We start from the raw sequence: 26,607 nt of genomic DNA, 5'->3' as shown, positions 1-26,607 counted from the left end.
AGTTTAAAATCGTCTGGCAGAGGAGCAGGCGCGGCATATGAGCAGGAGACAGGACCAACATAAGAGAGAGCGACGAGGCCACTCACCTTGCATGCGGCACGAGCGATTCAGTGGGTATGGCTATGTAAAAGTACAGGGACTCCCCTACTTACGAACGTCCGACTTACGAACTTTCAGAGATACGGAGAAACCTGTCCGCATTTCCAGTTATCTGTTCGGACTGATAGTCGTAAGTTCAACCACCGTGCAATAGATGGCGGAGGTGGCATCTACTTCTGCAGAACGTGAAGAACCAGTGTCATCTACATCTACAGGAGATTATACAACTTTAAAGCCATTCCCCGTGTTTAGTGTACATGCCGTACAAAACGTTCTGAATTGACAGGAATAGAGTTAGACTTACGAACAGATTGACTTATGAACAGACCTCTGGAACCTAACTCGTTCGTAAGTAGAGGAGTCCCTGTAGGTGGGACTGACGAAGACAGGAGGGGCTAGCAGCTCACCGTGTGTCTCGGTTGAGCCTCCCAGAAACTCGCTGGCTTCAACTGTAAGTGTCGCGCGGGAGGCACGCGACGGATCCACTCCGTGCATCGTTAACAAGTCCACAACAATCCTAAACACGCGTCGCTGACGCCCGGCGAGCGAGTTGTGACGATACCTCGAGGTACGGGTGTGCACGCGTCTCGTTCGGGTGGCTGAAGCGATGGGTGTCCTCGGCAATTGCCCCGGCATGGTGGAGGACCGTGAGCAAAGCGTCCAGAGAGACAGATTCCAAAGGCCCAGAATCCAGACCCTCTGTCTGTGAGAACCCGGCAACACACAGCTCTCGAAAAGGGTAATGCGTGCACGTAATTAGACATGCACAGCCCTGTGTCAATCCGCACCCTGAGGGTCATGGGGATTATATCACCGTACTTCACCACTGCTGGATAGTGCGGATTGGTCAAGTTAGGCAGCATAGAAGTACAATACAACGGATATTTCTGTACTGCCTTCCCTCTGCTCTCCACCATGTAGCCCCGGAGCCTTTAACAACAACAACAGTCTGTTCTGGGCAGCTATTACAACCTGTTAATGCATAATGGTCACCCGTCCAGCCAACATGCAGGGTCAAACCCGCTTAGCTTCCAAGATCTTTCGACATCAGGAGCATTGCGGGTCGGAGTCTATGCGCATCACATCCACGCACACACATCCTTTGCATCTTGTAGACAACCGTCATTGGAATATGGGGCCACATTGCAAATACATAGTGCACTGATAAATCGACCCGAGCCATTGCGATGGCAACACATTACCTGGGGAGGGGGAGTAGATGGATCCCCAGGCAAAGCCATTGCTGCTGCTGCCGCCGCCACACTCAGTGCTCGATAGAAGCCATCCTGTCCATCTTCACCACAGGCCAAGTACAGCAACATGCTCTTGTAGTCTATCTTCTCCCCTTGTCCGAGCAAGGTAAAGAGGGCCTATACACGCACGCACCACCCAGAACAGATTGCTTGTATGCATGTTGAACTTATTTCGCTGATCGGAGCTACGGAGGAAGGATAACATACTAAAGACAAAGGAAGGAAGAGCATTCCAGAGGGCCACAGAAGCGCATTTAAACGCGTGCGATGCATTGGCCGTCTTTGTTCGACGGCTAGCCAAAAGCCTCTGGGAAGATAACAGGAGTTTGCGTGATGATGTATGGCTCCTTGACGAGATCAGCAAGGTATTGTGGTTCAATTGTGGCAAGCACTTCACTTTATAGAACCTACAGACTGTTACGCAGAAGGCACAGAGCGAATGAGACTATGGGGTTTTAAAGTGAGTTTAAAGCAAAATAGATTAAATGGAAATGGGCAGGACATGTTGACGAGAGCATCTGAAGAGAGATGAGAGAGAACATGAAAGAGGCCGAGGGAAGGGAAGAGAAGCAGTGGAATGGATTTAAAACACGCAAAATCGTTGAAAGCACTCGACCTTTGTGCATTCTGCAAAATACTGTCAGGATTTCCTGAAGAAGAGCATTGTGAGCCTGACAAAGGCTGAGTGCTCTTTACACGTTTCTGTGTTTTTTGGTGTTCTTGTTGTTGTTTGAAACTCGTGGTTTTCTGGCCTGAATGATTGTTCTCTTATGACAGGTTTCTCTAAGTCATTTACAAAAATCTAAGATTTCGGAGGCCACTAATGGACAGAAGCAACTCAGTAAATGACGGACTGGAAGAAAATAGGGGAGGCATTTACGCAGCAGTGGAAAGTACCACGATGACAATAATCATTTCGTATAATAATGTACCTGTTTCAGATTCCCCAGCCGATCATATAAGTCACACGTATTTTCTGTTGGCACAGCATCTTTAAACCACAGTTCGATCTGTGGGGCAACACACCAACAATTTTACTCCTGACATTCAATAATAGTATTATTGTTAACAGCATATTTTCAGGTAACAATTGAACTTAGCAATACCATAAAAATGCAAAGTGTTAGTCTCACGAACTAACTATAACTAGTTTTATTTCGATTTAAAGCTTTCGTGACTGCAGGGATTCATATTCTTGGTTCTTTCGGTAAAGTCACGTAGAAGGGAAATAATAAAATAATATTATGATGATGATTGCTCGTGTTGCAGTCGAAACGTCGTGAGAATTTTTATTGTTTTATATTAATATTATGTTATTATTTCCCTTCTACATGACTTTATCGAAAGAACCAAGAATATAGTTTTATTTTACCAGGAAAGGCCCACTGAGCTATATAGCTCTTTTTCAGAAGCGACCTGGCCACAAATGATTGCTCAACGAAGTGGTTTATGTGGAAATTTATAGCAGTCAAATACTCTAAATGTATGTTGATTCAAAATGTGGAGGGAAAAACCGGAGGACCCAGAGAAAAATCCACGCGACCACGGGGAGAACATGAAAATTCCAAATATACAGGCGTCAGGGTCACGATCGAACCCACGACCTCATGTATACCAGGCGAGGTAGTTAACATCTCGCCACTATGGCACCCACAAATCATAAATACATTTCAATTGTTTTCATGCTACACACAAGCAAAACAACTCTGATATATGTGGCAAACGGTATCTCTGCTCACATTACTCCGAAGATACGCTGTACTCTGCCAATCTTTTGAAGCGGGGAGGGGGGGCGGTGGGCATTTGGAGAGTGAACGAGAAGAGTGGGTCGAGACGTGGCAAGAAATAGGGGACAACAGAGGAGCACATGCCTGGTCGTACTGCTCCTGAGACAAGAAGCCGGAGCTTTCAGGGTCGGCTTTCCGGCAGGCTGCCAGCACCGCCAGCAGCTGGGTCACCGAGGGCAGTGGCCAGGGCCAGGCCGCCAGCACCAGCAGCCTGCGCCAGTCCAACAGCTCCACGCCGCCTTGCACTTGGTGTGCGATCGCCGCAATCTGAACACGCCGCAACCGCAAACAGAATCAGAATACTGTATATTCTTTGGGTCTTACGGTAAAGTCGTGGAGCTAGAAAAAATAATAACAATCAAATAATAAAAATAAAGTGAATTAAAAAAAATTTACCCGTAAAAACTAAGTTTTGCACTATAAATCCTTTATATGCGTGGCGGCTAGAGTCCTCTCGTCCTCTGGCTTGAGATGGCTGCCACCTATGGGTCAGATGATTGCCTGCCACCATTAAGCAGTTGGTAATTAAATATTTAAAAAAAATTCCTAAAAAGTGTAAAATTTTGGAAAAAAAATTTCACGATAAAAAATTGTCACGCACAACGAGTCTGTGTGCGAAATGTCAGCTCGATTGGATCACGGGAAGTGGGTTAAAAAACGACCGAAAGATTTGCACGGTCGTAAGAGCGCAAGCAAGCACGCAAGTGAACTTAATATAAAGGATTTAATAATCAAAAATATCACGACGTTTCGATCACAACACAAGCAATCGTTATGAGGAGACGATTGCCTGTGTTGCGATCAAAACGTCGTGATATTTTTATTATTTTTTTATTCACTTTATTTTTATTATTTTTATTGTTATTATTTTTTCTTCTATCTAAGTGGCTTTACCGAAAGACCCAAAGAATATGAATTCCTGCAGTCACGAAAGCTTTAAGTCAAGATTTAGAATCAAAATATGTATTTATACTGGAGGAATCCAATTAGCTATCAAGTTCTTTTTCACAAATGTCCAGTAGGGGCGGGTCAGAAAGTTACAACAACAAACAATACAAAAACACGATATGAGTGCAAATTATAGGAAATGCAAGCAATTCACAAACAAACAATTAAAAGTTAAATTTACCATTTTTATTTCAACAGGTAAAGCCCACTGAGCAATTTGCTTCATTTTCAGAAGCGACCTGGCCACAAATGATAGCTTAAAGAAGTGGCTTATCACTTAGAAATGTATAGCACACAACCACGCACAGCACAAAGGGACGGTGACGCTGCCCAGCGGTTGCGCGTTCCCCCCGCTTGCTGTTGAGGAGGTTCGCGGTTCGAAGTACAGCGGCCACCCTGATTAATGCTGCGAGTGTAATAACCGTCGTGATACTACGGGGGCCATCTGCTTCACAGTGGGCGTTAAAGATTCCGTCATATCGTCCGCAAGAGTAGGCCATTGCTGGTGCCATGCTCCAAATTGATCAAATGTAAAAAAATACCCATAAATTATATAATTGGAATTTACATCTTCGCAGGACCCTCCTGAAATAGAGTCCTTGAGACTCGGTGAGGCTCTCCTGGGCGAAACAATCTCTTGGTGGCGAACGGCGGTTATTGTCGTCATCTTTGCATCCCATCTCTTGCAGAATGGCCGAGGCAAATCTCAACAAGTGTATGAATAAATAAATTAATACTTAAATACACTTTACTGCATTGCTCTTGTCATTTGGCTTCAGTCCTCAGAGCCTGCACAGAACCAAACTGAATGTAATGGGCTTTTTGTGCAGCCTTTGGTGGCTGGGCTGAGACCACCAACTCTATAGAATTGAGAATCAGGTTTAATCACAGGCATGAGAAACCAGGATTCGAACCCAGGATCTCAACGGTGCCAGCCACTCGGCCACATCCACAACTTGTATATATATATCGTGAGTGTCTGAATGAGACCAGGTCTCGACTCACCTGTGTGTGCGACATGTTTAGCCAGGCCTCTGGCAGAGATTCACTCCCTGTACCACCAGAACCCAGAGCATGCAGGAAGTCGATGAAATCTAAAGTGGAAATATATCCTGTACCAAAAGATGGGGTTCGTTGTTATGATTAATATTTATAGCTAAATATGCATGAGAGTTAACGTGACAGATGTTGTATCTATATCTTCCAAAGGCCTACCCGTCTTCATATATTCACAAGTTGGTCAACTGCACTCAATACAGATTCTCATCACCCGATTTACCATCACTGACCACCAAAACTCACCATACATTTTCCATTATATTTCTGGAGCCCCCCACGATTATTACATTGCAGGACCCCGTGAGAGATTTTTAGGACTTGGGGAGACCTTTACCCAGCAGTGGATCCATCAAGCCTGATGATGATCACGATGATGATAACCTAAAATGATCGAACTCCGGTCTGGTTTAGTTTGGGACGTGGTCAGAAGGTTTGTTCCAGTGAGGGTTCAGGCAGTGGTACAACTATTGAGTATATAGGTGGTGCAACTGCACCAGAGCCCACAGGCTTCAGGTGCATAGGTGCCGGGCCGCGAAGAGGGGTGGGGGGGAAGGTGGACAGTGTGGTGGCCCCATTTCATTCCTTTCCCTAAGGGCATGCCAATCACGCTACACCACTGGGTTTCGGGTAAGACAAAGATCCCCCATATAATGGAAATAATAAAATAATAAAAATAAAACATAATAAAATAATTCTCACGACGTTTCGGCCACAACGCAAGCGGCCGTCCTCAGGTGAAGAACAGGTCTGTCGAGAGACCCTATTATTTCCATTCTACGTGACTTTACCGAAAGAACCAAGAAGATGGATCCCCATATAGCCTTAACAGACTGTAGGAGCAAGTGCACACACACATACGCAGTGAGCAAGCAGCACCTACCTGCAGGCGCAGCCTCTAGCAGGTGCCGATGGAAGGACATCAGCTGCTCCACAGTGAAGTGCTGGGGGTGGAGAGGCTCGGAGGGCTGCGGGGGGGCGGGGGGAGGAGGCTCCTCGTACATGCGCGCCTCTGTGCTTAGGTAGAAGGAGTCCTGCTGCAGCACCAGCTCAGGCTGCAGCGGAGTCCCCGACTCCACGGCGCCTTGAATCACATCCAGCAGCTGCTCAATGCTGGACAAGTGCGGCACACATGTTGCCGCGTCATCGCGCGCAGCGCATACGTTACCACCACGCGTGTCGGGAAACGTCCAGACTCTCACAGAGAGAGAGACAACGATCCCCCGTATAGCTTACACAGACTCTAAGCTGCCGGACCGCCATTAGCGAGAAACATAATGTAGCCATATGGCACACAAGCGGGTGGTGTGGCCAGGACCACACCTGGGTGCCTTTGTCCCCCCAATGCTGATGTAGCTATGTCTGGTTCAGTTAATCGCCACTGATATTAACTGCGGCCAGGAAGCGACCTCAGGTCGCCGGTGTCGTATAGCACTGTAGATTGACTTTCATAGCCACTCGCTAACGGACGCCTGCCGCCAAAAGCCTATGCAGGCCGCAGGAAGACTCGTTGTCTTGTGGCTGGTACAACACCTGTGCATCTCGGCGTGGTAGCGTTGGCCCAGCGAGTCCTGCATGGCCTGGTACGCCTCCGCACTCGCCGCGCGGAGGGCCCCGATTGCCGAGAGAGCTTGCTCCTTCACCGTGTCCAGTCGCTGTCTCAGGCAGGTTTCTATAGGCCCCGTACACAAGGGCAGAGACCACAGCTCACTTGTGTTATGCTCCAAAGCATTTCGTGAAAGCAATACAATTCACACACAAAAGTTACTCTTCTCTGACCACCTCAGGATCGTTATTATCTTCACGGTTATTAACGTCACGAATAATGCCGTTGTCTGTATAGTTGTCATAGCGATGTGTTGGAATTGAAGCTGGGCTGTAATCCAATTATTTAAGTCATCAGATGGGCCAACTGCAGCTCCCTTGCCACAGTGAGGTTGCTGTGGCAATCCGGGCTGAGCCCGCTGGCTTATTTCGTGAACCGGAATGGCCTTCTTCTCAGTGGCCAAGGCAATGAGCAATGAGCTTTAAAAAGTCCTCGTGGTCAAGTGATGTAGCGTTCAAGTGTGCAGGTGGTACAACTGCACCAGGGCCCACAGGACAGGGGTTCCCAGGTTCCCGGCTACGAAGAGCGGTGGGGGGGGGGGGGGAGGGTTGGACAGGGGCTCCCCATTTTACTGGACATCTGTGAAAAAGAGCTTCATAACTCATCGGATTCCTCCAGTCAAAATAAAGATTCTGAATAATTAAATTCTTTGCACTAAGGGGCTCATGCCTACAACACTAGGCCACTGTTGTGGTCCCTACAATTAATGCAATGTGAATGTGCCCCTCACAGTGGGGCAGTATTGCTGTGCTTCAAGCCTCACCCTCATGCTTTAAGGCACAAGCATGCTCCTGATGCATCTTGGCTTTGCGCTCCTTCTGTGCCACCACTTCAGGGTCCACTTCCTCCACTTGCATTGGCACACTGGGGCTGGGCGCTCCTGCACTCCTCAAGTACAAGTTTGGAACAACATCAATTCACTTATAATAGTTATAAAGTAAATAAATAAATACATGCCATAGCCCTTTGTCAATCCACTGCTGGATGAGGGCATATTCATACCATGCGCGTCGTGAGTGTTTTTTGACCATGCATCACCACACTAGCAAGTGCGAGTCGGTGAAGTTGGTGTCCAGGACTCGTCGAGATATCGCTCACCACTGATGTTAGCCGTGGCAGGGGATGCAACCAAGGTGTACACACGGGTTTATAGCACAGAGCAATAACCACTGTGCCACTGCACCAGTTGAAGAAATTTTAATCGATAGATTATACTTACCGTCTTGGAAAACTTAATAATGTCAAAAAATCCACCTCTGTATAGAAACGCAAGAAGAGGTTCCCTCCCTACTGGTAGAATCGAATCATCCCCAGCGGTCGAAATTGTCCGATAAACGACGTTACGCCGTACCGGCACTTCTCACAACACCACGCATGTAAAACACCGGTACTTTTCAGAACGGTTCCCGTTGCTGTGTTGCGATGTTTCCGCAGAGAGGAAATGAGCACGCATGATGGGTCGCTGCAGGACGAAGAGGTTTCATACCGGCAACTTATTTTTAGAAGTACACGTCTAGCTTAACGATCTATATATGTTTCGATTTAAAGCTTTCGTGACTGCAGGGATTCATCTTCTTGGTTCTTCGGTAAAGTCACGTAGAATGGAAATAATAAAGAATAATAAATAATAATAAAATGGCCCTTTTATTTTATTATTTCCATTCTACGTGACTTTAACGAAAGAACCAAGAAGATCTATATATGAATCCAAAGCAATGCATAATCTTTATTCTACTCAGCATATGGGTGTAAAAGAGATGAATTAACATTATCCACCCATTCTGAGTATAGTTATAGCTTCTCAAAGTGATGATCTTACCCTTTTTTTTCCCAGATCCTTTTGGCTCCTTCTTCTTGGCAATCTTAGAACCTTTCGCTTTGCCAGAGGTGGGTTTTCGACTTGCAGATGCTGCCCTTTCTCCATCGTTTTGTTCATCGTCTCTACCATTCTGCTCCAACACTGCCAGCTCCTCAGAAACCTTCCACAGGCATCCCCAGCAGCAGCAAAACAACGTAATATTAATATGGGACCTATGTATACGGAAACAGCCTAACAAAATATTGTGTTTTTGGTGTATGCCGCATGTTGTTTAGCATGATGTCGTAATGACAGGAGCTAGACAAGTCGGGCCTGGACCTCGGTGGAATATAAGAGGGCCGGTGAACTGTTTATAGCTCCAGTCTTGTATGTATACTGAACTTCGTATGCATGTTGAACATCTTTGCAACGTACATAGCCAACTGTGATAATCGGACATATTATCATGTCGAACAACACGCGATACAACCCAAGAACACATCAGAGAGCTATGCAGCGCAATGCCTTGATCATGCGGTCCGTCGTACCATCAGGGCGGCCACAGCCAGCGCGGCTTGCGAGGCCTCTTGGATGATCTCCTGGGAGGCGTGCGACGTTGGCGATTCTGCCGACAGCGCATCGCTCTTGTCGCGCCCGCCCCTGCCGCGCGACACTCTCTCTCGGCTGCTCGGGCTGCCGGGCCCGGTGACCGTCGCGTCCGCCCCCGACTTCCCGGGGGCGGCACGCGACGCTTTCTCCTCGTCTGCTGCCGGAGCCAGCGGGGGCGGCGGAAGCAGGGGGAGGCGGAATGCCTCGCGCTCCCCTCCCAGCCCACCGGCTCCCACCCGGCCCTGAATGCCCACGTAGTAGTCCCGCAAGAACAGAACCGCGTCCTGCCAGCGCTCCATTTCCACCTGAATGCAACGTAATGCCGCACATTGTACATCAGTGTATGTTACCCGCAAGTACAACTTTCCAGCCTGCTCTCATGTAAATCTTTATTGAACCACTATGTGCAGATCGGCATTCAATAACTACCCTAGGTATACACTAAATTTGGCAAATTAGTAAAATTACATACAAATTAACTTGATTAGAATCTACTGTGCGAGGCAATCATCACCCCCGACTGCGAAAATAGGCAGGACCCTCCTGAAAAAGAGTCATGAGACTCAGTGAGGCTTTCCTGGGTAAACAAGCGGAATAACAATGATATTCTACTGTGCTTTGCATATGAGTCCCTCCTAAAGATTGTTTAAATAGTTGTAGATGTAGATGCAAAAACAACACCAATTTGTGTGAAGAATAACTTTTAAAAAAATGTTGCTTCTTGTACTCGAATTGTACATTTTGTGGGTTTACTGTTGTGGTGGTAGGTTTAACGACGCATTTACGCGATCTAACCCAAAAACCTCGATTATGCATTTATTCTTACCTGCTACGACATATGGATCACAAACGTTGGCACTGACAAGCACGTAGAACAAAGGGTGGAAAGGATGTGTGCTTGGAATTACACCGAGAGACAGGATGAGGAATACGAGGATCAGAAATCATACGCAAGCGAGATCAATCTTATTGCTAATTGAGAGGAGTATTTGGGCTTGGGCAAGACACTTCAATGGGAGGGATGACGGGCAGTAGTGGAGACTAACGATCGAGTGGCAGCCAATGGAGGGGACATTCGCCACGGAGATGGAGCGATAAAATCAGATCGTGTTACAGGGACGAGATGGATTGTTGCGAAGCGAGACTGAGAGAGATGGCAACGGCTTTGCCAGGCCTTCATCCGGCATCGGCGAGACGATGGCTGTTGACGATAATGACAGTGGTGTATTGTTTAGCGTCAATATACTAAATGCCTCTGTTGATATGTAAACTCTGACTTTAACATAGCCACTTCCGTGACCAGTTACATGCTAATTCCTCACATTAACATCATGCTAATCAAATTTCGATTTAAAGCTTTCGTGACTGCAGGGATTCATCTTCTTGGTTCTTTCGGTAAAGTCACGTAGAAGGGAAATAATAAAATAATAAAACATAATAAAATACAATTCTCACGACGTTTCGGCCACAACGCAAGCAGCCGTCCTCAGGTGAAGAACAGGTCTGTCGGAAAGACAGCATCTGAATGATAGGGGTTGGGATAGTGATAGGGGTAGTGATGGGGGTTGTGGTAGTGACAGGAGTTGGGGTAGTGATAGGGGTTGGGGTAGTGATAGGGGTTGGGATAGTGATAGTGATAATGATGGGGTTTGTGGTAGTGATAGCGGTTGGGGTAAGTCACATCTAGTTGGCCGGGCCTAGGAGAAGCAGTAGCAGGATGGGCTCGGGAGAAGCGATGGGGGTTGTTTTAAGAGAGGGACAGAAGCAGGAGAGTGAAGGTGAAAGTGTCACGTGCTGCAGTGGGAGTTTGTAGTTGGTGCAGGGCGAGGGAGGCACAGAGATGGACAGTCGAGATGGAGGGCGTAGAGGACGGGATGGGTGGCGAACCTGCATGAGTGCGATGTGGTGGTTGGCGAATGCAGCGAGCCGTGCATTGAGCCAGCCGTCGTGCATCACAGACAGCAGCTCCCTCTCCGCCTCCTCCTTCCGCCCATCGGTGATGTCCCACAACTTCTCCTTCAGATCCTGCACGAGTCGATCACGTTCGCACGCACATGTATTAACTCAAAACACTGCCAGGCCAATGTTTTTATAAAAAGAAAACACAATGTGGTCATCTGCGGTAATATTAACATCGCTTGAAAGATCATCAAACCTACGACAAAATCACACGGTATGCGCCCAATTTTGTCAGATCTTGGATGCTAAGCAGGGTTGAGTCTGGTTAGTGCTTAGATGGGCGACCATCTGCTGCGGGGCTGTGGTGTGTAGCGGAAGGCAGTGCAGCAAAATCCATTGTCGTACTGTACTTTCTATGCTCCCTCGTCTATTCTCTCCGCCTTCACCAATACGCACTGAACAGTGTGGCGAAGTAGGGTCAAACAGGCCCCATGAATCCCATGGCATGGGGAGGCACCTCATCCAACAGTGGATCGGCAAAAGGGAAATACATATATTATTGATATTGTAAAAACCGAAAACAACAGACCACTTACCTGACATGGTGTGTGTGCAGGCGCGGACACTTAGGAAGTAAATCAAGGCCTCTGAAAGATTGGCTGGAGGCAGAAATTGAAGTGATTGGAGGAGAAATACAAACTTAAAAGGTGGGAAACGAGGGTTGACTGACGGGGGAACGGTTGACGACCGTCGGAGAAGGAGGACGGGAATTGGCTGAGGGAAATAGGGTGAGCAAACCTTCGAGAAAGGGGGCTCGAGGGATATAAAAGGGGATAGCACAAGGGGAAGGGCTTCAAGAAGAATGTTCATGTCCACAATCAAGGCTCTTAGTAAAGCGAAGAATGTGTGGCGGTGGTCGTTGCAATATTGTTGCGTTGTAAACATTTAGGAGTAGACTTCTTGACATGGCCCAACCCTGGCTGATCGCGGTGTTTGGAGGCGTCCTACCTGTGCGCGCTGATGCATCTCTGCTCGTGTGTCATCATCGCCCCTCAGGTAGCCTGGCAGCTCATTCAGCTCAATCTGCCAGCGCTGTACAAACTCCTGCTTGTGGTCGGGTCTCCGCAGAAACTCCACAAACTCCTGCCTGCACACGATTGCGTGCAGAAAACAGCGTACGCCACATGACACAATGTAAAGATGCCTCTCACTTTAAGTACCATCATTGCCAACCGTGATCTACTGATCTACCCACTGACGGATGAGGCCCTCCCCCAAGCCATCGCCGTCTCTCCCGTGTAGCGGGATGCAACGATTCACCTAGTCCCTGCACACGACTCAATTTCAAGCGTGGTGTTGAATAACCCCCCATGACATGGAGAGGTCCTCATCCAGCAGTGGTTCAACAAGGGACTCTACATGGACATGTACACATAACACAAAAATATTAATTACATGAAAGTGAAACCAAAAGTGAGATTCTATTCTAGATTTGAAGCTTTCATGACTGCAAGGATTCACATTCTGATAAGCTCCCCCCTCTCCTCCCCCTTAACTTGTATTTAAGAACTTGCATCTTGGAATCCCTGCCTCACATGATACAGCAAATCTGGCTGTGACGGTCCCACCTGATGACGGAGACTTGTGTTGCCTCCGAAACGTCGTGATTTTTTATTATTTAATTTGTATTAATTTTTATTTCATTTTTTACCTACGTGACTTTACCGAAAAAACTAAGAGTATGAGATGGCAGTATGTTCGGGAGCTAACTGCCGACGTCGAGGTCTGCTCGCCACGAGAGGGCTTCGGGAGAGATGTTGCCTAGTGTTGCTATTCCTCTTCCATTGAAGGAGAGCAGACTACAGTGGTTTACTACGTGGTCCGTAGTTTGGGTTGCATGGCCACAGTCGCACTCCTGTGGCTCGTGCCTTTAATTCACATCTTTGGAGATGTGTGCATCGGCCTGTTGATGGTCTGATGTGATTGATGGTGAGACCAATATCTTCGAGGAGGAATGATCAAAGCCAGGAGGGGTGAGGTTTGCGTCGCGAACGAGGAGTGAGATTGACCGATTTGACGCCGCTTCCTTTTTGCCAAAATGCATCGTGGGTGCGTGAAAGTGCAGAGACACACCTGATATCGTAAAGATGGTGCATGATGGCTTCTCTTTCCCGCCTTAAATTGTGAAACACCGTTTTGCAGTTGGAAATGTACGTCCGCTCCATGTTGTCCCAAAAACCACCGAGATAAGTGGCCATCTCCTACACAAAGGAAGGGCGGACATTGGTGCATGTGAAGCATTGTATGGAGTGTTGCCGCTAGGCATAAGGTAAACCAAGTAAAAGTTTAGGCCCCAAATCGTTCAAGGGGCCTCTAATTCATGAAATAAATTAGGGTGCACCAATTATCAGCGAGATCTCAGATCCTTATAAAAAATATAAAAACAGCTCATAATGCTAACGACAATATTGAAAAATTCTTATTGCAATTAAATTATTACCTTATTTATTTTGAACAATTGTGATATCTTTACGTGGCTTGTCCATCCTATAATGTTGTTAGTCAGACAACGCACCCAAAAATAACTTCTGCTTCGGGAACTCAGCGGGCAGGGGCCTCCGCTGACTGTATGTATGGATGTGTAGTCACATAGAATCGGTCACGTAGCAGCATAGCGCTGGCTGCTGGCAGGGAAGAGGATCTGCAGCTTACAGCAGCCCTGACTGACAGCAGGCCACGTGATAGACCAGAGAGGGATCTAGGGGAAAGGCCACGGAAGGGGCACATCGAGAACCCGCTGGTAGGTTCCAGAAGGGGGCGTGGCCAGGAGCGGAGCCAGGCCACGCTGGCAGTATAAGAGGGGCCCCCCCCCCGGGAGGAGACCTCGGGGCTGTCGTTTGGAGTGGGATCCTGTCGTGCTGCTGGAGTCTTCGCCGTCGTCACCGTCTTCACCATCTCGGCGTCGCCAGTCAGGCAGTCTAACAGCTGTCCTGACTGGAAACTGTAGTTACTAAGTGTTACTGTCAGGCCGTGTTAATAAACACAGTGCCTCCTACTCTTAGTGTCTCTGAGTCACTACATATGTATGCTGAACTTCTTTCGCACTGTACGTAACCGACCGTGCTAACCGGAGGTGCAGACTGCAGGTAGCATGGCGATACAAACCCCGTATGTTTACAAATTATATCCCGTTCGCAAATGCTTCCCCTTGGCTTTAGACGTAATGTGTTGATAACAATGTGTCCAGATACCAGAGTCAGGGGCTGGTCCACATACTCCCACTCAGAGCTCCCAGGTGTTGGGCCTGGTGGGACGGTCTCGACTGCGATGGGCTCCGGAATGGCTTGCTCCTTCCCGCCACCCTTCGCTTTGCCTAAACGTTCACGTGGCATAGTTTAACAAGTCAGACACAGATTCAGGACAAACGTACGATGTAACTCAGGGGTGGGGAACCTTTTCTCTGCCAAGGGCCATTTGGATATTTATAACATCATTCGTGGGCCATACAAAATTATCAACTTAAAATTAGCGTGTTATATTTGATCAAACATTTAATTAACTCACCCCTAATGTGATCGCTAGAACTGCTTCTCTTTGGCGAGGCGTGTGATGTTAGCTGGTATTGATGATGTTGCTACTCGCAACTGCTTTTCCAAGTTGCTCCTAGATTTATTGAATTTCGAGTCCTGCCTGCGGTTGCCTTGGCAGGGCCAAACAAAATTATTTTGTGGGCCTTATACGGCCCACGGGCCGGACGTTCCCCAACCCTGATATTGCAATTGGTATTAGCCAAACATCCCAATGCTGAAAGATTGCCATTACACACATCAGCAGCAACATCGCCCCCTACTGCTAAAACTTGCTAGGACCATCCTGAAAAAGAGTTGGGACTCAGTCTTTCCTGGGTAAATAACCGCAATCATAATAATAAAACAATACATGCATTTATAATAATCACGTTTATCAGCCGTAATAAAACCACTGCTGGATTAAGGCCTTCTCAAACCGTCGCCATCTGCCATGGTCCTGCACTGCAAAAATCCATATAGCACCAGCACAACAGCTGATTTCATCTCTTGATGTCTCCTATGGACATAATCTCAGTCATATAGGGGTGAAGAGAAGGCGCGGTGGTTTGCGCACTGCGCTAGGAAATCCTACAACCTGAGTTCAATTCCTAGCCATGGCTAACACTGGTGGGGAGTGATATCTGAACCGGATCTTGGGGTACTCCCCTCCATGTCTTAGCAGGGGCGCCACGGCAGCGCGATGTTAACTACCTCACCTGGCATACAGGAGGTCGTGGGTTTGATCTCGACCCTGACGCCTATATATTTGGAGTTTGCATGTCTCTCTCCCCGTGGACGCGTGGATCCTTCTCCAGGTCCTCCGGTTTTTCTCTTTCAAATTCATGAACGTGCGCTTAAGAGTATTTGGCTGCTATACATTTCCACGTGATAAGCCGCTTTGTTGAGCGATTATTTGTGGCCAGGTCGCTTCTGAAAAAAGAGCTACGTAACTCAGTGGGTCTTACCTGGAAAAATAAAAAATAGTTCAATAATTTCTAAATAACAAATTGTTTCGTAATTTATAAATATTTGCTTTAATATATATAGTTTATCAATGAGAAAACAACTACGGGCCAAATAACTCCCATAACAGATTCGGCGTGGGGAGGCCTTCATTAGGGGAAGCAAAGGAACAGCACCCACCAGAGCGAGGGGGAGATTTCCCTTTCTTCTCCTTGCTCTTCGCCCGTTCCTTCTTGTCCGCTGATGCCGGGGACTTTGATGTTCTTCTCCGTGAGCCTGCGAAGCCATTGAGTATTCCAAACCATCGTTTCCGTATTTACAAATTCACGAGCGATAATTTACCAGCCTGTGTCAGACTAAACAAAGGATCCATTTGCACGAAATATATCTTCACCGTGACCTTGTCCGTGCACGTGTTTCGTAAGGATCTGGCGTTAAGTGCTATGACGTCATCCCGGCGTCAAACAGCCCTATAGGTGTGTGAGATACTGCACATGACGGACAAACACTTGCACATTATACGAGAGTAATGATCGTTTTAATGTCACCCTTAGGCAGAGCCAACATGTCACCGCAGTGATTAGGGAGTGCTTGTTCGCATTAAGCCCCTGAACCACAAGGCACCAGGAGGCAATAATGACTACACTGAACTGATTGTTCCTTACAAGGATGAGTGCGTTATGCATAAGGTTGTCCAATTTTCCTGCTGCTGTCTAAAATATTATGACCATAATTTTGACTCTTGAGTTGGTGATCTAAAACAAGACTCAAATTATTCTCGCTATATGCTGATGTCACGTGATACGCAAGGTATGATGGGAGGATCAATCCGATGGTCACAAACCTCTATCTTCCAGTAACATACGCTCTATACATCCAAATGGTACATAAGGCAATTGGAGGGTAACTATTGTTTGAAACTTTGCACAGCACACCTTGTGACAGATTACAACGAATTTCCATACATTACAAAGCACACGTGAACATATTTGAGCGCTATAAGTGAATGCGGGCGTTGAAGGGAGCTGTACAGTTGTACAATTGAAGATGATGGCAGCTCTGCCACCCACCTTTAGGGGATCGGCCTGGAGAGGCGCCCTTCTGCTGGGAGCTCATGGTTGGTGTGCTTGGTACTTCCCCAAGCATGCTAGGAATCTCTTCTTCTTGTGGTTGGTCACTGTCGACCATAGGAGGCTCTTGGATAATGGCTGCTGTGTTATCCTCCAACAAAGGCTCCTCTATGCACACAATCAGGCAGAAGGAATTCAAAAAGGGCGTCAAGATCCAATAATTAACTGAACCATTAATATACATTCTCAAGCTCACGGTACATGTGCAGTGTTCAACACGGAGGCACACACTCTGGACTGGGAGGCAACACTTTTATTTAACAACTTCCCTAGCGGGTAAAACTGAACCTAACTCGGGTTCTATAGTAGGTGATATGGCTAACTATGAGAGTAGCGAGTTAACTCTAAACGAAGACCTGGAGACGACAAAACATGGGACCCAGGCTTGATTCCACAGACGAGCCCAGAACACTCCCGGGACTGCCCCTTCATGCTCCTCCCCCTTCGAGATCTTTCCTGAAGGATCCCGACCGAGCATCACGTGCCCCACTCACGCTACCACGTCCTCCCTTGCCCTGTCTCAGGCCATCACCAGGACTAAGCCCCCCAGGGCTGGCTGACATGCCGTACTTACTCTGGTGCTAGAGAGAGGCTCCAGACGCACAGTTGCACTACTGTAACAGTAGCTGGCGCGAACACCCGAGTGACACCATTTATCTTCTTGGTTCTTTCGGTAAAGTCACGTAGAATGGAAATAATACGCAAGCAGCCGTCCTCAGGTGGAGAACAGGTCTGCCTGTTCTCCACCTGAGGATGGCTGCTTGCGTTGTGGCCGAAACGTCGTGAGAATTATTTTATTATGTTTTATTTTAATTATTTTATTATGTTTTATTTTTATTATTTTATTATTTCCATTCTACGTGACTTTACCGAAAGAACCAAGAAGATGAATCCTTGCAGTCACGAAAGCTTTAAATCGAAAAAGACACCATTTATGTCACTACACATGTATCGAATCCCATGCAGGCCTTGCTTTTCCGAATGAAGTCCTTCTTTCCAAAAACACTCCATCCTGATATCGCTCGCCTCTTCATTTAATAATTTTGTTCCCGGTCAACCTTTAATAATTGCAAGAAATATACGGTGTGTACATTATTGTGTTTTCCCTTTGTGTTCGTCTGCTAGTTTCTCTGTGATTTTTGTGAGTAGATCGTTTTAGTTTTGCACGTATTTCTATTGAGTCCAACTGTTGCAGCGGTTTTCGTTCAAATAACCTCTTCAAACATCTCCTGCAGTTCATTTTTTCGTAATATTTTGAATTCTCAGCAAAACTTGTTGTACCTGCGTTTTGTCTTACTCATATTTCCTTAAGTCCAAATGATCTGTTTACACACTGTTTAATGTGGGGGGGGGGGGGGGGCACACACGACGATCAGGATATAATTTGCGTACTCTCAGCCATGCAGTCACAATGCAAAGAATTGAACGCAATGCTGCCTCTTATGATCTGTGTAAATCAACGAGCTTATGCAAATCCACTGATGGGAATTTGTATTACCTTCAGGCCTACTGATTTGCTGCTTGTGCAGAAGGGTTTCTTCAAAGATGCGCTTCATTCCCTGGTAAAACAAGTCCTGATCTGTCTCGGCACACACACTTTGCAGCACTCCGTGCCTAGGCCCAAACCACTGCTCCAGGTCAGGCCAGTGTTTTTCAAATCCTACCAGCCTACATGCACACAACACGCGCACAAAAATTAAAACATCCACAACAGCAAATACTAGTCGCTACTAAACGGTACGTCTCTGCTCATGTGTCGTCTTCGCAATGGCTAGTGTGACAAACATTTTGAGAGCTTTCTTTTCTTTGAGTGCCAGTAAACAATATTTTCTCCACAATACAGGATTTTTTTGGTTTAGATCGAGTTAATATAAATGTGTCGTTAAACCTGCCACCACCCGACAACATCCAATTAGTAAGGTAAGATTGTAAATCTGAGTACACAGATTGTAAATATTGTAGATTTGCTCTCCAACACACCGGTGTGCTGTACTTGTAACGAATTGGCATATTCTGTTTGCTTAACAAACCTTACTAATTGGCTGTGCCGGGTGGTGGCGGGTTTAACGACACATTTATATTTACGCGATCTAACCCAAAAAAAACCTATATTATGGATGATATTAGTCACGTGTTAAATATTTTCTCGACGGTGCTATCAGTGTCATGCAATAGAGGACGAGCATTCACTTGAATCCCTCACAGAGCAGCACGACCCCTTCGCAGTCAACGGAAACAGATGTCACAGAGCGACCTCTGAGATCCCTTCAAGTGATTTCTGGTCCACACAGTAGACAGCAGCACTTTTAAACTCGCTCTGCCATTGAGGGTTAATATTTCGTCGCACAACTGTTTAAACTGATGTTCTTTTAATTCTTAGAGATTGAATTTACCCAAATTAAGTACAAAATGCAATTTTATCGTGGATTCTCTTGGGTTCTTTCGGTAAAGACACGTAGGTGAAAAATTATAAATAAAAATAATAAAATAATATTAGAAATAAAGAAATCACAACGTTTCGATTGCACACACAAGCAAACATCATCAGGTGTGACAACCACAGCAAGGACATTTTTACTGAAGTGGGAGAGAACCAAGAGTATGAATCCTTGCAGTCACGAAAACTTCAAATCTAGAATTGTAGATCTTTGTGCAATCTTTCCTGACCAGGATGACATCATCAACTCAATACACTTGAGAATCTGGCGTAATCAAAAGCGGCTGTCTGGGTTCAAACCCAGGATCTTAGCGCTGTGCTCTGATCTCTAAGCCACCCGGCCACCTGTCATTCAGATGGACATTATGGATGAGCAAGTAAGTAACGAGACAAAAGCTTATAGATAGAGGGAACAACACCTTGTGACTGACCATAGGCAGACAAGAAGAATAAATAAGGGTGCTACGGCGAGGCTAGGGTGGTGCCAGGACTAAGTGCTGGCAAGCGTTACTTGTTGGGTAGTTGATCCAGGTCCACCTCCGCTCCGTTTTCAACAGCCTTGGCACCTGCAAGATAAACTGCGCTTAACAAATGCTCTCAATGCTCTCTTAGGTGTGTTTTGTTTTTCCGGGTCGCTCTGCGTGACGTACGACGTTTCGCTCGACGTGCTGGGAGAGTTTCATCAGCAACTGAACACTTCATTCCGAAAAAAACCCGTAACACACATCAGAGATGTGTGTTCAGCATCATCGGGCGAATTGCCCGATGATGCTGGATGCAATTACAAGCGAAACGTCGTACTCAAATTGTAAATGTTGTGGTTTCACGCTTCAACACACCGGTGGGCTAAAGCAGTGAACTATTTGTCTTTTGTCAACGTGACACTTTTTTACTGATTGGCCGTGTCGGGTGGTGGAGGGTTACGACATATTTATAAATAACACGATCTAAACACAAAAACGTTGATTATGAATAATATTGGTCGCGAAAGCCTACGTGTTAGAGTTGCACGCTTGGAATTCAACTGATAGACCGGAAGTGGAGCACATCGCTTAGAGAATATAAGCAGGTTACAAACATTGCATTAACTGTTAAGAAAAATTAAGCGGGCTTGGGCAGGATACATTGCTATAGCACGGATGATGGCCAGAGTTACAAGGAGGGACACACGCCTCAGAGGACATGCACCATGCACTGTGGAGATGGAGCGACAACATCAGCTCATGTGCAGGTGCTTAGATGCATTCTTGCATTGTGAGACCCTGATAGTGTCGGCAAAGCCTTTATCCAGCAGTGGGTAGGTCATGATTGATGATGATGATGAATGAAGGTTATAGCGCTGGAAATAAATATAGTTCAGTGCATGCCAGAGATGGTGATGACTTTGGGAGGAAGCTATCATCAAGCAGTGGATAGATCAGGGCCTCTGATGAAGTGCTACAACTCTGGGCATGAATGAAGTGATGTGTACGACTACGGCTACTATTTTTATTTCAGCAAACAAGGTCTGCAGAATTATATAATTATTTTTCAGAAGCGACCTAGCCACAAGTGATAGCTCAACGAAGTGGCTTATGTGGAAAATTCTAAGAGTCAAATACTCCAAACGTATGTTGATTCTAAATTTGGAGGTAAAAACCAGAAGACTAGGAGTAAAATATAGGCGGCCACAGGGAGAACATGCATACTTCAATATACAGGCGTCAGGATTTGGCATCGAACCCAAGATATCCTGTATACCAGGCTACTGTGTGTGCGCGTGTAAGTCCTCACAAGACGCACTCTCAGCTCTTTCGAACACAGCGCTGTTGGACAGCGTGAGGACCAGAGCCAGGTCCAGAGCGGGTGGAGGAGGTGGCGCTTTGGGTGGGGCAAAGGGGTCCTGCACCAGCAGTGACACCTTTCCGCTAGCGGTGCCGCTACCCTGCTGCCCCAGCTCCTTCGAGCTTCCTTCCTCGAGGTCTTCGTCCCATCCAGTGAGGGCCTTCTCCAACAGCTTAGCCTGTTGCACTGTCGCAGGAAAGCCGTCTAGTATCCAGCCCGTCTGCTCCGGCAATTCCCTGGACCACCAACACACGGATACACACGGCTTTGGGTGCGTCTCACCAACGCTAAGCAATTCCTGATACAGGGATACAATCAAAACGGTGTTTCATAGTTTTTTTGCCATTGAACCAGACCAAGAAATGTACAAAAATAAATCTAATAGGATTGATATATGTCAATACACTTCAGGATGTGTTTATAGCATCTAAATGTAAGACAAAATAGTGGAACGTGCATCATAAAGAAAAAGGAAGCAAATACAGAAGAGCTTGCTTCTCTTTTCAGCGATGACAATGGGGCGCAATGGGCAGGTCCCAATACCCACGCTTACCCACACATTTCACTTGTCATCCACATAAATAAGCGTGAATAAACATGGGAATTAGGATGGATTTCCTGCCACTTTGGGATAATTATGCATCTCATCTGTGCTTTGGACGGTGAGTGGAGCACGTCATTCATCCTATTATGGCATTCAGCCTGTTAACTGCACCAAAGTACAGATAATAGTCTAGCTTCATTCTTTTCTGGCCTCATGCTCGACTCATGATACAGGCAAAGGGTAGTGTTACCCCGAGTAGTGGGCAGTGTTAGCTAATAAGTGGGTGAGAGCATAAGCAGTAGGCAGGGCCAATGCAGACAGAGGGAAGGATTGCCATCTCCCCATGTGTCCTGGCTGAGTCTCCTAGAAATGTGCCGTGATTGGGCGACGTGAATGCACGGTGGAAGTCAATGAGACTGCCCCACAAACCTCAACGCCTGCAGCACAAGAAATACGAGAAGCTGGTCAGGGACCACGCCTCCCTGCGCCAGAACTTCAGACGCTTGTCTTCCCAGCTCCACGCGGCACGGCAGCTACATCAGCCACAACAACGGCAACCACAGCAACAATTCTCCCTGGGCATAGGTGGTGGCACCACAATGATGATAACCCCCCCCCCTGACTTGTCAAATTTTTGGGATGAATATGCTACTTTTTTTTTTAAACACAGTTGCTAAGCACAGGACCCAAAGGCCCAAAACCTCAAGCAGCCAGCAATAAACTGGCACATTCGAAGTTGCAATAGATAAGGGTCTAACGCATTTCTTATATTGAATATGGTTATTATGAGAGCTTGGAAAAATGGATGCAGTCCAAAGTGGAGGGGCAGTGTTAGGGAAGTCTGGGTGATGAACACGGTACAGATGAGCCAAAACAAGTCAGTGCCTGGTAGACCAAATCCTCAACACGGGTGGAGGAATCAATGAGTGACGGTGATGGGAACAGTAACAGTGTGGTAGTAGCGATACAAGAGTGACAAGGAGGCGACAGGCCGCCGGTGAGCAGGTGACAGGAGTGCATCAGCGAGGGCTGGCAATTGGAGAGTGCTGCCCCCCGCAGTTATTGCTATAGAAGGAAACTGCATTTCAGCTGGACCCAAAGAGTGACCAACGTAGAAGTAAGAAAAAGCTTGTACAATGAAGTGATAAGAAGGAAACTGGCACTATTTGGACACATATGTAGGATGGACAACAGGAACATTAAAAGTGTATTGTTCGTAAAAATGGATGGAACAGGAAAGAGAGGAAGACCTAACAGAATGGCTTGGCGACGTAAGAGATTCACGCCAGAAAAACGTGCACTACTTGAGCATATTAGCACAAGACAGAGAAAAGTGGAAACTAATGACAAAATGTGCAGTGAACACCTAAGGGCTTTCTGCCCATGGATTGTGATGATGTGATGATGCACCACGTAGGTGCGGTGCCAGACCTCAGCATGGGTCACAGGGTCGGCCTCCTCATGATTGTCATCCCCTTCTGCCACGATCCTCTCATCGTCCTCCTAACAAAGAGTTCCACAAACTTCACTTAAGCGTTCACATAAAAACGATCCAATCCTGAACTCATGACTTTAAACTGAGTTTTATTATTATTAAACCAATGCTACCGGAAAATGCTGATCCAGAATGGCCATAGGGTTATGAACCAAAGTGCGATTAATATTATTATTTATATGGCGAGAATGATTGTGTAATTTACTATATACAATTCAGCACAACAGCAGAACATGGATGTTATACAATTCAGCGGATAACAACTACTGTAGCTTGTTTGTACATTGCTCACATCGTGTCCTCTCCTACAAACGAATGAATTTGGTAGAACAAGTGCTTTAAAATCCTGCTTATTATATTTTGGTCAGAAATGAACGAGGGTGCCTTCAATCACTCAGTGGAGACCTCATGCTCAGTGGGGTAGAGGCTTGCATTGTAGGTCTCCATAGACTCGAGCAATAGAGCAGACACGTTCAACGTCACCAGCCCACAATCTGGAGGCACAGACAGCACATCCATTAACAGAGTATCAGAAATGCACACTTAGCCACGTGGTCATATTGGACTTTCTTTCGCACCGTACGTTCAAGTTAATTTAATAGGTATAGCCCTGTGAGCCATTCGGCTCTTGAATCGGGTGCAACCGCAACAAACAAAAAAACAAAAAACATGAACAAAAAACATCTTAAAGTGAATAGTGACTAAGTGCAAACAGAAAATCCAAGAAAAGATAGCAAAATATTGCAGAAAAAACACCGTACACCAACGCTGTGTGCATAGCCAACTCATCGGAGGTGCGGGGGAAGGACAACAAAGAGCACACTTATACAAACGTGTGCTCAGCCACACATTCAATTATGTCCACAAAATAAATTCATTTATGCGAGCAGGCATATTATCAACATACTTCACCACGCTGGTCAGTGTGGGTCGGTGAAGGGGAGAGCCCAAGTGCTGGTTCAGCTAGTCATGGCCTGAAATCAAACTTAGGTTGCGATGTTTGTAGCCCAGTAAGCTAACCGCAACGTCATCACTCCCTCCAAATGCAATACATTATTCACATGACCGTAAACATTCTCACAGTCTATGGCTTTTAGTGGGATGCATCCCTCTTACAACAGAGTAGTGCGTTGGTGTATGGCTGCGGGTGTTACACAGGCATCGTACCTTGTGACAGGCGTTGCAGACAGCTGGTTTTTCCCGAGAAGGGCTTTCCCAGAACGCAGGCACGGATGGAGGACGGAGGCAAGGCGACGGGTGGTGCGAGTGACCGTGGAGGACGCACTAATGTGCAAATATGCCGTACCACGTGACCCAAGACGGCATTGTTGGGGGGCGGCTCCACGGCTGAACTGCCATCCACAGCTTGCCACTCTCCTTTCATGCCCTGCAGGGTTAGCGATAAGGAGAAGCTTTAACTGGGCAAGTCTCTGACACGTTTACGAGTCTTAACACGCGTTGCCCGCCGTAACGTTCAAAGTTTCGCTCCATGTTCTGGGAATTTCGTTCGGTACTGAACCAAGTGACCGATTCGGTTCACGAAGAAGCTCTCAGCATGCGCAGTGAAACGTCGAACATCGCGACAAAAACAACAGGCGGTGCAACGTGACGAAGGTGTACTTAGCTTGGCAGGGTGGTTCCGTATTAAGCGCAGCTGTACATTGCTGTTGATTTCCCTTACATTTACTCAAGACCTCCTTCACAAAATAATTTTTTTCGTACCAATGAGCTCTTACCAGGTGCTAAATAAAAGATCACCCATTAATGAATGAATTTTTTCCTGCGACAAACGACACGAATGTGATATAGATTTTTCTTTCTTTCATTAATTAATTGAAGCCTTCATAAATAATGACGACAATAATAATAAACCCACCGGTAAACAAAGGAGCCTTACGGAAAGGCCTGACACACTTTTCCCGCTACTTTCAGTGAATTGGATAAGTTGCTTTGGTCTGGTTGTTGCGAGCCTCTGGCATGGTCTTGGAAAACTTATGCAACTTGCAGAAATGCACATGCATTTATTAAAATACACTGCTTGTAAAGGTACCTTTTACCCTCGTTTTACCATATATGGACAGATGGATCAGAAACATCGACAATGACAAAGAAATTAGAACAAATCAAGATTGAACAAAAGCTGAAAACTGCACAAAGAGATAACGACGCTAGGAAAAGTAAGTGGCCTTGGGTAAGTGGTTGAAAATAACAATGGATTGTCAGCCAAAGGAGGAGATGGAGCGATAAAATTAGCTCATGTTCAGGCGCTAGATGGACAGCACCGTGGTGGGGCATGACGATAACTTGGGAAGGACATCATCGAGCTGTGGACTGCTTGTGGTTGATGAGGATGATTGTGGTGGTGGTGTAGTATCGTTGAAAGAAGTGTGCACACCGCACCAGGTAATCTAAGAAGTCTTGCTCATCAAGCGCTGCCTGTGTTTCCTTGTGGGCCATTGAAACAGTGGACTCGGAAGTGTCCTTTGGGTCGGGTGGGTCGTAAACAGGCAGCTCCAGCACAAACAGCTCCCTCCACTCGCGCAGCAGCTGTTTCGGGATATTCCTGTACAGCAACGCAAGTGTGCACGCTATTAATACTTGGCGAATATTAATTACCTGCAAATCACTTAATTGGGAGTACACAGCAAAAATTGCTCCTAAATGGCAGAATACCTATTTGCAGGCCAGGAGACAAGTCACCGTATGCTGCACAGGGACAGCTGCCACTGGGGGTGCCCTTTCAATTGTGTTGAGATGAGATTTGATGTAATTGGCTTATCGCGTGTGGCTAGCACCAGCACATGATGTGATGGTGTGCCCAGCACCACACCCGGCTGCCTTAGCGAAAGAAGTTCAAGTTTTTCAAGTTTATTTCCCCAGTGCATATTTGTACACACCACAACAGGCACTCATTTAAAGGTGAGTCGACCTCGTGAAGGCTTAGAACCGGATACAAAATTCGGCACTGATGTTAATCGTGAGCCGAAATCGAACTCTGGTCGCCGAGTTTGTAGCATAGACCGCTACACCACCACTCCCAATGTGCTTGGTAAGAATAACACGCACAGAGACAAAGATCGCACATATAGTCTATAACGGACTGTTGGGACAAGCGCTGTTCCCAAAAACCTATGAACCACACACACAAAGACAAAGACCCCCGTATAGGCTTCAACAGACTGTTGGGGCAAGTGCTGTTAGCGAGTATCAGTGAAGACTGCCATGGCACACGAGGGGGTAGGTGGCCAGCACCACATCCGACCGCCTTTGTCTCCCTAGTGGCGGTGTTTACACACCACACCAGGTACTCATTTGAGGCTGAGTCGACCTAGGGGAGGCCCACGACAGATTCAGATAATCGTCACTGGTGTTGGCCGTGAGCGGGAATCAAGCTAGGGTCGCCGGGCTCGTAGCGCAGTGCGCTACCCACTACTCCGCCACTCCCAAGGTGGTAAGAGTAGCATGTAGGCCTCGGCAAGGTAAGGTAATTGTACCCTTTTTACCGGGTAAAAGGGTAAAGGTGTCGACATGCCAAGGGGTAGGGTAAAGGGTAGGGTAAAAGGTAGGCTCGTTGCTTTTTACCTTTTACC

The 26,607-nt window shown here is 46.7% G+C and overlaps 1 protein-coding gene across 1 annotated transcript in view; it reads right to left on the bottom strand.

Moving 5' to 3' along the window:
* Positions 1-25,577, bottom strand: part of LOC133349385 (sperm flagellar protein 2-like) — a 28,526-nt gene extending 2,949 nt beyond the window's left edge. The window contains exons 1-24 of the mRNA XM_061562771.1: positions 25,418-25,577; positions 24,185-24,404; positions 23,423-23,511; positions 22,954-23,025; positions 21,952-22,055; positions 20,928-21,214; positions 19,666-19,720; positions 18,216-18,385; positions 16,658-16,825; positions 15,768-15,863; positions 14,307-14,428; positions 13,189-13,316; positions 12,064-12,202; positions 11,044-11,181; positions 9,096-9,461; positions 8,569-8,728; positions 7,513-7,629; positions 6,677-6,815; positions 6,027-6,256; positions 5,093-5,199; positions 3,224-3,406; positions 2,285-2,362; positions 1,302-1,469; positions 662-802 (exon numbers count right to left, since the gene is read on the bottom strand). Coding sequence (XP_061418755.1) covers positions 662-802; positions 1,302-1,469; positions 2,285-2,362; positions 3,224-3,406; positions 5,093-5,199; positions 6,027-6,256; positions 6,677-6,815; positions 7,513-7,629; positions 8,569-8,728; positions 9,096-9,461; positions 11,044-11,181; positions 12,064-12,202; positions 13,189-13,316; positions 14,307-14,428; positions 15,768-15,863; positions 16,658-16,825; positions 18,216-18,385; positions 19,666-19,720; positions 20,928-21,214; positions 21,952-22,055; positions 22,954-23,025; positions 23,423-23,511; positions 24,185-24,404; positions 25,418-25,474 — 3,534 coding nt within the window. The 5' untranslated portion in view covers positions 25,475-25,577. The remainder of the gene's footprint in view (positions 1-661; positions 803-1,301; positions 1,470-2,284; positions 2,363-3,223; positions 3,407-5,092; positions 5,200-6,026; positions 6,257-6,676; positions 6,816-7,512; positions 7,630-8,568; positions 8,729-9,095; positions 9,462-11,043; positions 11,182-12,063; positions 12,203-13,188; positions 13,317-14,306; positions 14,429-15,767; positions 15,864-16,657; positions 16,826-18,215; positions 18,386-19,665; positions 19,721-20,927; positions 21,215-21,951; positions 22,056-22,953; positions 23,026-23,422; positions 23,512-24,184; positions 24,405-25,417) is intronic.
* Positions 25,578-26,607: the final 1,030 nt, after the last annotated feature.

Source organism: Lethenteron reissneri, chromosome 4 (assembly GCF_015708825.2).
Source record: "Lethenteron reissneri isolate LAM-NWPU_2019-01 chromosome 4, ASM1570882v1, whole genome shotgun sequence".
NCBI classification, from domain to species: Eukaryota; Metazoa; Chordata; class Hyperoartia; order Petromyzontiformes; family Petromyzontidae; genus Lethenteron; species Lethenteron reissneri.
The sequence above is the reverse complement of the archived record's forward strand: the minus strand, read 5'-3'. Positions and strand labels throughout refer to the sequence as shown.